At 37.8% G+C, this 14,328-nt stretch overlaps 1 protein-coding gene across 1 annotated transcript in view; it reads right to left on the bottom strand.

Moving 5' to 3' along the window:
• Nucleotides 1-14,328, bottom strand: part of si (sucrase-isomaltase) — a gene marked incomplete at both ends in the record, with an annotated part of 58,620 nt that overhangs the window by 32,611 nt on the left and 11,681 nt on the right. The window contains 6 exons of the mRNA XM_080506480.1: nucleotides 1,971-2,125; nucleotides 4,815-4,931; nucleotides 6,728-6,899; nucleotides 9,634-9,751; nucleotides 10,369-10,453; nucleotides 11,367-11,480. Coding sequence (XP_080362606.1) covers nucleotides 1,971-2,125; nucleotides 4,815-4,931; nucleotides 6,728-6,899; nucleotides 9,634-9,751; nucleotides 10,369-10,453; nucleotides 11,367-11,480 — 761 coding nt within the window. The remainder of the gene's footprint in view (nucleotides 1-1,970; nucleotides 2,126-4,814; nucleotides 4,932-6,727; nucleotides 6,900-9,633; nucleotides 9,752-10,368; nucleotides 10,454-11,366; nucleotides 11,481-14,328) is intronic.

Genomic DNA, 14,328 nt, shown 5'->3' with positions numbered 1-14,328 from the left:
TCTGTAATGTATTCTTACAAAACATGACTGCAATGTCCTCATAACCTTTTGATTTAGATTTTATTCTTTCAGTGAAACAACAATTTGTCTCTTATTGTATTTCATTGCTATTTATCAAAGCCATAATTACAAGTACACAATTACACACTCGAATAACTTATAATTAAAAAAACAGAATTGTTCAACTATGTGGACTCTTCTCATAATTATTATTTTTCTACTTGAAAAAAGTATATTCAAGGTAAGTTATTATATATTTTTTACAACTATGTTAGTTTAATGCCTTAGTCAAGTCCTTCTTATAATTTTTTTTTTTTTTTTGGGGGGGGGGTTATTTTATGTTGATAGGCTTTTTAAAGCTGTGCAGCTGATGTTTAATGTAAGGTCTCCCGCAGACTTTGTGTTTGAGCAGTATTAAGAGTTTATTACTTGCAACACTACATGAGTTGGATTTCATATACTGGAAACCTTGCCAGCATGACATCCAGCGCCACAGAATTAATGTGAAAAATGCTCAAAAGATTGACAAAGATGCAATAACAATGTCATATATTTAGGGTCAAGGTCGGGAGAAAAATTCAAATGAAAAATGTGGACGTGATCCAGACTTTTACCTCCATGTGAACCAACCTGAGTTTCTGACAATGATCTTGAACAAAGAGAGCTTGATCATATCAAACATGACCATGGGCCGTCAGTGAACCCCCTCAAACTGGACGATTGAATATGGTTTACATCATCTACTTTGCAGTCTTTAAATTCACTTGGTGTTTGTTTTCATTGAATTTTAGTCAACCTGATTGGCTGCGACTGTTCACCTGACATTGCTCGTGAAAGTGATTTTGGACATGTAGAAAAGGTTAGGTACAGTCTGAATGTGTGCTTTACATTCACATGGTCGACCGACTGGAAACATGATATTGATTCACCATAATACTGGTTTCCTTGTAGTACTTCCATTCATTTGATTACAATGCCAGGGACATACTGTCACTTGCTTAATATTCGGTTTGTGATGACGAAGAACTATGATCGTTTTCAGCACATGTACACCTTGATAAATTATTGCCCACTGTTTAGTTTACTCTGTTGCTGAATGTACTTATATTGACTTAAAATATGTGAGTTACTTGAAAGTAATAAGCTCAATACGTGGGGACATTCAGAAGTAATCTCAACATTTCTTTTTAATTTTTACCTTCATTATGAATTTGTCTTGGAAGTTGCAATTTGTTTTGTTATAGTTTCACAATGTGTTCTTTAGCATCATATATTAACCTGATATCAGTTTTTATATAAAGATAATCTGTCCCACCAGATTCATGTAAAGTTATAATTAATATCTTGATGCGGTACATAGTGCCAAAGACATGTGCGACCACTGGTTCTCCCTGGACATCTTTATCTATTATGGAGTTTTGTTTTATTGATTTAACCTATACAAATGTTTTGACTAAAATATTGGGTACGTAAGCTTATTCTTTGTTGCTGCCTTGTTATTTTTTGGGAAAATGTTAGGACTTGAAAAAAAGTGGGTTCACAAAGGCTTGTGGCAATTATATTGTGCATGAGTTTTAATATATCCATTAAAATTCTGAATAAATACATTTGAAACATTTTTTTTAATTAAGTTTGACTATATGTATTGAAAACCGAGAAATGACAAATTAAACTAATTCAATATTTTATAAATAATATAATTGAATGTGTCATATTTTTCATAAATAATTCATTTCATAACTTGAGAAAAAAGGTGTAGAAAACAATTAGTAAAACAAATAATGCTGTCTGATTCATGTTAAACGTCTGTACAAAGGTTGACTCCATTAAATCCATAATATCATTCAGATAATTGACACATTGCTCATCTTTAGTTGTCCTCAGTTTTGATGTAATGTACATCAACATGCAATTGTACTAACATGGTGTAGTTTTGCTATCAAAAGGATTCAAGAACATGAATGACTTACTCGTGCATAATGGAACGTACAACAGTTTCCCCTGTGGTGTGAGCCTTGTAGAAGAGTGTGTACAGGTAGGGAAGGAGTGTGTAACGTATGTTCAGATAATGCTTCGACGACCTCATGAGTGTTGAGTCAAGACCATAAGCAGCTGGATCCTGGTCCTGGAGACAGAGACATGGACAAAATTAAGCTATTTGGGAAATGTCAAAATTCAAACCTCTACATTCTCGAGAAATAAAACATGACAAGAATGCAAGGACGAAAGAAGTAACCGAATGGGACAGGAGAAATGAAGAAATAAAAAGGAACTGCTTGCAGTTTGACTTTATTTTCAAAGATTAAAATAATAATAATAATGCATTGGTTTTATATAGCGCTTTTCGAGGCACTCAAAGACGCTTTACATTGCATTGCATTATTCCATACTGGATGGTGGTAAACTACGTATGCAGCCGCAGCTGCCCTGGGGCAGACTGACGGAAGGGAGGCTGCCATTTTGCACCATCGGCCCCTCCGACCACCACCAACCATTCACTCTCACACTGCATTCACACAGGCAGTTCAGAGTTCAGTGTCTTGCCCAAGGACACTTTGGCATGTGGGCAGGCAGAGATGGGATTGAACCTGCAACCTTCCGATTGGGAGATGACCGCTCTACCAACCGAGCCATACCGCACGTATATATTATTAAGCTAAAGGAAGGAAATAAAGGTATGACTTAATTTTTATGAAAGTGGTGAGTGAGAGGGTGATTAGCCACTAACAGTCTGTGCTCCTCTCATCTGGCTAATCATTTATGCCCTCAGCGCCACTCAGACTTTGATGAGAACTTGTCAGTGTGTGTGTGTCGCTGTGTATACGTACACTCAGGCTTGTGTGTGTCTGTGTTTTTATGTGTTTGGACGAGTCTGTAAGGGCGTGTGATGAGTGTCATGATTAGAGCAAACCAAAGGTCACACGTCGGCTGTCTCATTTAGCGGGAACCGTACATTAAATTCATCATCATCATGTCCCTGTTCTCAAGAAAATACTTCCTTCCCCCATTGCTCTCTTCTAGATGCACGTCCGCACACACACACACACACACACAGCCTCTCCATGGCCCCTCGCTCACATCCGCCCCACCTTACCGCAGCTATTTTTGAAACAGTGATGAGCAGAGTATGAAAATGTCACATGAAGAATGTTGTGAGAGCATCAATTTTCAAGCTATTCAATGGCGTAGACTGACTTTTCTCTCAAGTTATTTGTGTTCATCTACAAAAATACCTCCGCAGCAATATAAACACGGTTCTCGGCTCAGCAAGCGCTTTTCCTGTGTCTCTCAGTGACATTAAGCCAATGTTATGACATTTAAATCTGAGGTTTAAATTTAGGCTGCGCTTTCAAAGATAAACATAAACATCAATATAGCTGCATTATTATCAGCATATTTGTCACACCTATTGAAAGAGGTTTTTGGAATAAGTCTGGTTCAAAACAAAGAAACAACAATCCTAACTGAAACTAAATTCCTTTCCCTCTCAGGGGTTTTCTAACTATAACTTGAAAACTTCAGCGTGGTGTGGCAAACGCTCTTGGCACCACCTTGCTTCATGACGATGTAGTCAACAGGTAACAATGTTTGCCATCTTTTTTTTTCATACAATTTACCTATTATAGTTGTGCTAACAAATGCAAGGATGTTTGCAAAATCAAGGCATTTTCTATAACCCCTGGGCTTCATCCGATGTCTTTTTCAATGAAAAACTAATATTTAATATATTTTGACATTGTGGGGAACTTCTGTTAACATTTTAAACAATATATATTTAAAGCATATGTCTGCATGATGTAATTCAAAAGTACTGGGTGCAGAGAAAATCTGGTTTAGATGAAGGTTTATGTATTTTAAAGGGATGTTATTCTTCTCCACTGTCACCTGTTTGTGCCCATGCAAGCCTGTTGGACTTTCTCACTCTATTTTATTGTAATGTGATTGGTGCAAGATGACAATTTTGTTGGCTCTATCTAAATAAACCTGAATTGAAATGGATCAAAACTGACCATGCAATCCCTCAAGGATGCGGTCGTAGGCAAATCAATATCACTATACAGTATCTAAAGATATGCTGACTCAGATTTTGAAAGGAACTGTGTGCATGAAGGCAGATGATTGTTTTACAATGTGGTGGCTGAGTATTTGCTATATATTTGCTATATATGGCAAATATGCATATGCATGTCCCAGTAATTTACAATAATTCATAGTTTTTGTTTCATCAAATGATAAAAGTTCTACTTTTTTGAGGACCAGTGTTTAGTCGAGCTTCTGACCTCCGTTACACTTCAGTTCCAGTGCTTCAAGTGTCTCTTGGTGTCAGGGTTTAGTTTAGTTTTTAGTTTGTAAAGTTGACAAGAGTTTCATTTATCATTTTATTGAGTGCTGCATTTGACAATGTCAAAGTTCACCTAGTCTTGTCTTTATGAACTAAGAATCATTTTGCCCTGGAGTGACTTAAAGAGTGACGACCAGACAAGCTCGGTTGGTAACTTTCTACCTTTGGTCTCAAATCCCTTCAGTACAATATAATACTTTTTGGGAATAACTGCGGCAATAGTCTATCAAACTGTAGGTATTATTTTTTTAAAGCTTCACCTAAAACTGTATTACATATGATACCTTTAAACAGACCAAATGTTAGTGATCATTAATGGATTTGTTCTTGCTCTGGTGTGATGACCATTTTGTTACTTAACAATGCTTAAATTATTGAGGACATACCCTGGAGTATTTTTGACTTAAGAGTGATAAAGATACCAAGATTTAACACTTCAGTGTGAGACAATTGTTGGACATAAAAACATTACCTTGTAGCCCTGAGCATTATGGTTCCGACTGAAGGGGTAGAAAGCCCCCACCTGCATCCAGCGGCGACACAACTCTTCACTGGAGTCATCAAAGAATCCACAGATGTCAGCTCCAATCTGAAACATATCAGGGAATGAGAAGTTGACATTTCGCCAGTACCTATAGCATATATCTACTAATGTTCTGAATGTATGAATACTGTTGTGCCGGAAACACAAAGCCGAAATGGCATTTGACGAACCTGGGGACCAGGGAGTGCTGAGTATTACAGTTGGGGATATTGAAAATAAAATATCATATCGCTAGATAGTAAATGTCAATCTAGCTTCAGAGAAAAAAATAAATAAATAGAAAGTCAACAAATCCTCTACAGTTGCTTAAAATTGAAGAAAAAGGGCACCATTGGGATATATGGCTACACATTTGTGTTTAAAGATGTCATTCATGGTGTTGGCTCAGTTCAGTCAAGATTTGCTGGCAGGCAATAGCCGTAGGCAGTAATCTTTATTTACATTAATTGCACAATAGAATAAAAGAAAGAGACTTCAGTCAAAGGCCAGTCCACAGAGACTGCTTGCTTTCTATTGTTTACTGCTGGCCATATTTTACAAGAGGCTCGATGGGAGGGAATCGATCCAAATCCCATTTCCCCTTTTTTCTCTGTCTGTGTTTGGGTGAGCTTTTCTGTGTGTATCCTGAAGAACCAGAAATTAGCTTGACACAGTCCCGCCAGGAGAAGTTGGCATCTATAAAACCACCTGATGCGCACTACTGGGGTTTGTGCATGTGTTTATGTGTGTCAGGGTGTTAGTGTGCATTCAACTCCCTGTTGTTTTCTCACTGCCATTTGCACTCTGTGCTCTCGAGGCACATGCATGCAAGTACACAGTATAGAGTGTACTTTGGCACTGACTAGCAGCATGCATTCTCAAGTATTTTTTTTTTTTCTAACTGGATGTTATTACTGCAAAGACAACTGGTGTTCTTCCTGACATAATAATGAATCTCCAGCAGTTTCTTTGCCCGCCCATGTACCTTTAAACGTATGTCTCAATATAAATCTCAATTAGCGGCTGTATCCTCTTTAAAAAAAGAGAAACACCTATTGTACAATGCAAATGATCTATGTACGTAAAGGCTTTCTTACAAATACCCGCAGGCATCAGTTTATTTTGCAAAGCAGTAATATATCATTTTTCTAAGTTTCCCCAGATCACAGAAAACGGTTAAATGTGACCAATTATCCATAGTTAGCGCTCTTGCCTTACAGCTAACGGTGGTTTTCTGGGGTTATCTTGGGATTGAATGACTCACCTTTACATTTAATTCTGCAGGCAAAAACAGCATTGGATGGTGAACATTGACAGGGAATTTTGATATTGTAGAAAAGCAGATTTGAAAATGTGCAGCCATAAAGATCGCCAGAACAGAATGGTCAAATACAGATCTAACTTATTAATTTAAAAAGCTTGATGCTTTATTTAGTCAATTAGCAGATGATTCATAATATACTGTCTTGCCTGATTTTGGTAAGTGAAACTGCTTGTTGTAAAGAAATTATTGCAGAGGCTGATTGGGATAGAAATCCCAAGGTCTCCATAAACATACCTATGTGATGAAACAAGCCATGTCTTTGTTATTGGTAGATCACAGAATTGGGGTTATGATGAAATACATTATTGATATGACACCACCATTTGAAACCACATTGATAAGAAAGCTGAAACACAACACTACATTTGCTGAATGAAAATGATTGCATGATCTACAGATTGCAATGTTAATACTGCTTTGAGAGTATTTAAATCCGTAATTAAATTGAGAAACCTGTCTCAGCATCATGTTAACAATATATGTAGTAGCATCAGTAGTATGGACTGTATTTGAACCCGTATGAAGATTTGCTACTCACATAGGGAATCCCAAAGAGTCCAAACTCGAGCATGCCAGAGATGGCCCATTTAATGTCATTCCAGTTGGCACCATTGTCTCCTAGCCAGTGACCTGAATATTTTCCCACACCTGGAAATGAGGACCTGGTCAACATCAGGGTACGGTTTTGTCCAAAAACACGCTGCAGAGCTCTGTGGGATGGAGATGAGGAAACATCCTCATAACCAAGATCATGAAAAAAGACAAAGGGGCAAAATGGGCATGCACAAATGAGAGTCGTGTATTAAATCCTCATATACAATTGTTCATAGAATCTCCACTCAAGAAGGATAAAGGAAGATTACAAAAGGTCATGTCCATACTTTTTCTTCTTTACTGTACAGTATTATTTTGTTTGAGGGCAGTCAATGCAGCATTGATTTTTATGACAATACAAAGCCCTGATGATGTTTACAAATTGTGTCTCCTGCCAATAATACATTTTAATTAGTGGAAGGGGGGAGAGTAAAAATAGATGTGGGGAGTAAGAAAGGAGACAAAAAGGGATGAGCTGGCTTTATTACTGCAAGAGTGACTCAGCGAGTCAGCTTTGAGACCTTATATTTCAGTCTCTTGTGATACATTTGTGTGTGTGTGTGTGTGTGTGTGTGTGTGTGCGGACGTGCATCTAGAAGAGAGCAATGGGGGAAGGGGAACACTCTTGTGAGAGGAGACTTGTGCGCGTGGCCGTGTGTGTAAGCAAGTATTGCATTGTCGACTTTGTGTGCATATTTTTGCAGTAAATGTGCCCACTGCAGTTTTGAGAAGTTAATAATACACCCTTCGAGGAATGTCATCAATATGTGTGTGTCAAAACTCACTGAGATCAAGAAGTCGTGGAATACCGTGAGATTTTTTGACAGTTTTGTCATCCCAATAAAGTATTAAGAAACACTGCGGCTATATTCAGAGGGGAGGAGTGGGGGTGGGTAACACCTGAAAGGTTACTGTGGCCTTATACATTGATTTTTTTATTGGCATCTGAGATACATCTTAAGGCTCATAGTGATGAATCAGATACCATAGTTGCAAAATATATTAAAATATACAGAAGCTGAACTGCATCTTTAATGGAAACACAAAAGAAGCAAGTTGGAAACTTAAGTTCCATCAGTTTTATTGTCGATTGTTTTGGGCAGAAGCCTCCATGCCCTCACATGGACACAGTCACAGAATCTTACTACAGCATTGGACCAAAAATGTAAAACCTACAGTATAGCTGAATTTGCACAAAAAATGTGTATGCAATTCATAAAAATTTGGCCGTGTTTTTATTTTTTTTCTATCCTGCTTTTGTAAATGTTTTCACAATGCTTAAGTGGAATGAACAGAAAATTCTGAAAGGTATATATTTTTTGGTATTTAAAGTATTGTGACCTGCATAATAAATTAATCAGCAGTATCAAAAGTGAAACTATTTAATTTGTGTAATCTGAGAATTTGTTGTTTGTTGTTAGATTTATGTCCAACCAAAGTCCATCAAGTATTGAGTCCTTGACATTGAGCAGCAAAAACGATCAAATGGAATTGATGGCAAAATATAAGAATCAGGTTGTGACAGGCTCATAACTATTACTACTCTAGGATATGACTGCTATAATGTGGATGGATTTTAAATTGATAATTAAATAAAGAACATGAAAGTATAGGAACAGGATGAGTGATGAAAATAAGCATACCGGTACATTGAAAATAGATTTCCCTGAGCCTCAAACATTATTTTCAATATTAATGAGTAATACAATAGGCCTTTGCATACAAATTATTCATTAAAGGTCAGAAGTGGTTCTTTTTCATCAGCATAAAAACTGGTCATGTTATTTTTAAGATAATGCATTTTCTCATATCCACATCATGTGTGCATGGCTATCGGCTACCGATAACACTTCAAGGAGTGCTGAAGGACTTTGGACACCTTAGAATGTCCATCTTATCCCTTTATACATCTGGTATCTGGGCTTTGTTTCAGTACCTCATTTAAGTTTTGAGCATGCGCATAATAATTTGACTTGTGGGTGCACAATTTTGTCTTTGCAGGACCAATATGCTGTGCTTGGGGGAACTTTTAAATTATGCTGTATAGCTTTGCAAATCCTTTTTTTTTTTTTTTTTCAAAACCAGAACTGCCTCATTGTATAATTTGTGCAGCACTTAAGCAAAGTCACCTGGGTGAGGCAGACTTTATGTAGCATGATTAATGTATCTTAATGAGTATTACATTCATTAGCATAACTTAAATATGCAATATACAGAACCTCTTGTGTCCTACTTACATGAACAATGCACATGGCAACACTATATGTGTAAACTCAAAGGACCTGTAGGTAACAGACAAGTTGTTTGCGTTGATGTGTGTGTGTGCATGCATGCACACGTGTGTACATGTAGCTATTAAATTTCTATACTTTCATGAATTGCCATATTGCAGTGATAATGGCAAATGTGTGCATTGGCCGCTGGTTTGTAGGTCTGTGCGTAATGGGCCCTTAAACTGTTTCAGTGGAAGACCTAAATGAGAAATTCATTCAGGCACCTTGGGAGCTGGGCTTGTTAAAACATATTTCTGCACTTATCACATGGGATCTAGCTTGCAATAGGTCTGCAGGAGTCGCAGACTAGGATTTGGTGGGGGTGGGTGGGGGGGTATAAGTCACTTGACTGCACCGAACAGACAGATTTCACTGTTGCACTTTTGGATGTCAGCTCCATAATTCTGTTTAAGGGCCATTGCTCAATAACCTCCGAATCTACAACACTTGATTTTCACACTGCATAGTGCATTTGGACTTTGCCAATTCCTCATTGCTCAGAAGGGGTGTCAGCAAGTTGGCCTCCATAGCACAAGCTGGCCAAACCGCTCCCGTCACTGATTGCAGATGCACCTACTTTTCACTAGCCAGCACCATGGAGTAGCCATACAGACTGTGGACATCATAGTGGTTCCCCCAGGCCTGCTTGGCATCCATACACAGAGTCTTACTGTACATCACCTCATCCAGAATCTCTGGGGGGAGAGAAAGATGAAGGATGGCGTTAGGTGAGAGGAGGTATGGAGGGAATACAAATAAAATATAGTGTGCAAAGAGGTGAGCTCGAGAGGGAGCGAGAGACATTGATATATAATATCAATAGGATGTGGGAACGAGGAGGAAATGACACAGCGGACTGCAAAGGAAGAAGAGGATGACTAAGGAGGAGTGCAATAAAAACGGTGGCATCGAGGGACCATGCCTTTTCCAGTTATGATCATCCTGTCTGGGACACATTCAGAATTAGAGACATGGCAGAAGAGCCATTTTCAAAATTCTTCACCAGGGACCAACTATTTTAGATGAGTTTTCCTCTATCTCGGAACTTTATGAGCTATTGTGGCTAATTTATCAACTTCTTCACAGTATTTGTACTGCAAGCTGACATCCTCTGTTGCCTTGTATTAGCATAACCTTGTGCTACTATTTTGAGGCTGTCATGAACTATCGAGGTTTAGAACCAAAGAGGGGACCAAGAATGTAGTTTTAACAAATGTTGGAGATGCATCTGCATCCTTGAAAAGGCACGAACCAAATATGTTGCAACAGTATAGAAAAGAACTGTGATTGTATTGTGGAATATCTATCTTACTTGGAGTGAAGGGAGGATAGTTGAGGTTGTTGTCTTCACATCCCTCTGTGGATCCTTTCTTGAAATTTGCCACTTCATTCATGTCCTGCATAGTTGTGAGCATGAGGAACACATTTTTAAATACTGGATTTTAACAGGCATTCACACCTGTCTGGGACAAACTCAGCAGTCCAAAAAAACAAATTACAAATATCCCCATTGCTGAATCTAAGTAATACTTTGGGATATATGGAGTGTGTTGTAATTCTATAGCAACTACTATCATTTAATATGCTTTGATCATTTTAATACCACTATTGAATATTGAGTATAGTCAGTATTAAATATTGCATTGGGTTACAGTAGCTAGTATTGGCCTCAGTGGCCTGGAAATACACAATGTGGATGGCCTGCGGCCTGTGGATGTTCATAGGCATGTATTTGTTTAACATAGGATATATATATATATATATATATATATATATATATATATATATATATATATATATATATATATATATATATATATATATATATATATATATATATATATATATATCTTCTCTAGATTTTGTCAGATATAGCGGCTTTAAACATACATTATATTTTTAAAGATAAATTGAATTAGGCGTGTGCCCTTGATAAATGCAACATCCATCACTGAGAAAGTAACAAGTTCTCCACATACACTGAGTAGTTTTGACATTAATTCGAATAATACTTTTATTTGTAGTAGAGTACAGATTAAGCAGGGATTGGGATTTTGCAAGGGTGGTATGAAAAGAGGTGACTGATGATTGATCCAAATTTTCACCTGAGAAATGATCAGCGTAATAAAATAAAATGCAATTCAGTCTTATTTGGTCTTGGGTTTTCCTTAATGATTTCTATTGAACCTGTTGGTCTTAAAATAATTGCCACTGAACAAAAAAAAAGTTGGTGTCTTCATGAATTATACTTGATTGGGCAGATAATTTGTAAATACATAAATATAGCTGATGTATTTATGACTGACTTACAATCCATAGGGCGTCATGTTGGATCTCCTTGGAGAATCGTTCATACTCATCAACCCACCAGTCGATGCAGTTTTGGCTGGTATAATCTGGGAATACAGTCTCCCCGGGCCACACCTGAGAAGGAGAGAGTATAAAAAACCAATTTATTTAAAGTAATTTTGAATGAAACTCTGAAAGAAATAGCTTGGCAATACTGTGTGATTCTCTCTTAATGGTTTACACTTCAGGTTTTATTCATACACAGCAATATTTATGGTTTTGTGGCATATGAGTTCTTTATGTTTTTCAATAAGTTCAAAAAGTTTTGCGGTGTCATTTACAAAGCAAGACGTGCAAGACGTGCTACAATAGTGTACAAACAGGGCACTGTAGGGCATTGTTATCTCAAATGGTCGGCTGCATAGAGAATATGCTGTCGAGTTGTTGGCAAAACTAAGAGACGTGAGCAGAGACAAGGTGAAGAAAATTGTGGTGGAGGGAAAGATTTCAAAGGAGAATGGGGGTGAAGAGATGTACAACTTGGAAAAAGAGAATTGAGCAGAGGATTAATCAATAATGCAATATAAATCTGTAGATGTGACTGTTATATAAGTAGTCTTTAATGACATGTACTAAAAGAAAAATTATTAATCCATAGAAAAAGGCAGATATTCTGTGTGTATTTGTGATGTGCAAAACCTGCAAAGTTACCTTGTTGGAACCAAAATGCAGGTTTATATGGTTGTTGGTACCTGGCTGATATGAATAGGTTACATTTAGGAAAAGCACTTAGTTGATATGGCAAGGTTCAATAAAGTGCATCAACGGGTGTGGCCCACAAATGAAGCTGTAAAAAATGTCTGTTTTTCTTTTTTTTTTCTAGGTGCGCATTTCTGTGTGTGAATGTTCCACTAGAACACTGGAGATATTAAATCTCAAGGTTGCCTCACTCAAGCTATCTGTTACCTTTACTTCCATCGGCAGTAACTTTACAACCCAGTTTGATGCAAAGACATGAATCATGCTTATGCATGTTCACATGTGCGTGTACACACACACACACAGACACAGACACAGACACAGGCACACACACACACACACACACACACACACACACACACACACACACACACACACACACACACACACACACACACACACACACACACACAAGGATTTATAGGCAGATGTTTTTGGCAGGTGGTCAGAACTCCAAGGTCAGAGCATATTGATAGTCCTGTGCAGATGTCATCTTTCTCTTTTTCTCAGTCATTCCTTCCTTTAAGTCGTGATTTTGTCACCTCCGACTGTGTACTAATGTTGACAACAGGGTAAACACTTTCAACAAATCCACAGGAATTTGTAGCAGCATATCTCATCCTAACTTCATCTTTTCATCTATTTATTTTCTGTCAGTCTGCCTATCTGTGTTTTTACCCATCTGTCTCTCTTTTCTTATGCCAGTTTCCATCTGTCTTTCTGCTTATTTCTTCCACAGAAATGTCTTTCTACCTCCATTCTCATCTGTCCTTTTCATTGTGTGTACCCAATAATCTGTCTTTTTGTCTCCTGTCTCTCACTCCGGCTGGCTTTCTGTGGATGTCCCTGTCACAGTGCCACTCAGTAAGACAGCCAGTCTGTCTTCCAAGTGCGTTTCACTCTAATCTATTATTTGTGTCTGTCTGTCTTCCTGCACCTACCTTTTCCTCTGCCCATGTTTCTGTCTGTCATCCCTACCTTTAAACCCACATGAAGTCCTTTTTTCTCTCCCTGCAGGTTTGTTTACACCCATCCATTTTTGCGTCTGTGGTCTGAACAGAAATGTGTGAGTGAGGTCTCGCTATGATTTTACTCACACCCCGGAACATATGGGCCAAAAGGAAAAGCTTTTATCCTTATCTTTGCAAGCAATTAGCTATCTTAAAAGCAGAATAAATACCAGCCTGTCGCAGCAACTCCTTTATTAACGAAGCAGCAACAGCAAAGGTCGTTTTGCAAAGACCTTACTGTTTCCCAAACCAGGACACATACATTCATATGGAAATAAACTAGAATCAATTATACTCTACACATGCGTGCACAGACATAATGCACAAACAGCCAAGAATAGCTTTTAATTTAGAGAATTGGAAACACATAGATGAACACATAATGTTATTCTTCTCTTTTGTTTTCCACCTTCTTCATTCACAAACACACACACACACATGCACGCACGCACGCACACACACGCACACGCAACACCTGTGATGCAATGATGCAGAACATTTTAAAATTAAATACTAATGCAGAATCAATGCATATGTGTTTGACCTGTTATAAACAGCATGAAGAAGCGATTAGCACTGGGACTGGACCTAATCGTGTGCGTAATCAAAAGCAACACACTAAAAGCATGAGAGCAACATACTTTTACCCACCCCTCCCATCTTCTCTGCAGGGGGGAGCATTTTAAATATGTGCTCTCTGGGGAAAAAGATCAAAAATGACATACCACAGGTTTGAACTTCCATTAAGGATTATCAGTGTGTCTGATAGATGCTGTGAAGAACCAGTCATGCATGCATGGGCATGGACTCAAATGAATATATTTATGCTGCATGACTTATTGTGTCATGCAGTATCTAACTGCAACATTGAATGGAAATACATGTAAAAGCCATCAACAGAAATTCAGTTTGGTCTTGAAGTCAGCAGGCACATATAGCAGTACCTGCCTGACTTCCTAACTTATTCATAGTTTTACTATCATGCACCCACAAAACATAAGTGAGGCTTTGTGTTTTTGGAGATAATGTTATGTAATAGTGTAGTAGTAAACCTTGGTTGTGGAATATTAGACAAAAGTATTCACTCCAAAGGAGAAACATCAAAAAACACTTGCAACTCATGCTGGAGCACTGTCTTTTGCAGAACAGCTTTTACTTAAATTATTAGGTTAAAACTCCTACTTCACCGGATTCAATGCTAACTGTTGTCCTCG

Source organism: Blennius ocellaris, assembly GCF_963422515.1.
Source record: "Blennius ocellaris genome assembly, chromosome: 2".
Taxonomy (NCBI): domain Eukaryota; kingdom Metazoa; phylum Chordata; class Actinopteri; order Blenniiformes; family Blenniidae; genus Blennius; species Blennius ocellaris.
Note: the sequence above shows the minus strand (reverse complement) of the source record. Positions and strands in the feature narration are given on the sequence as shown.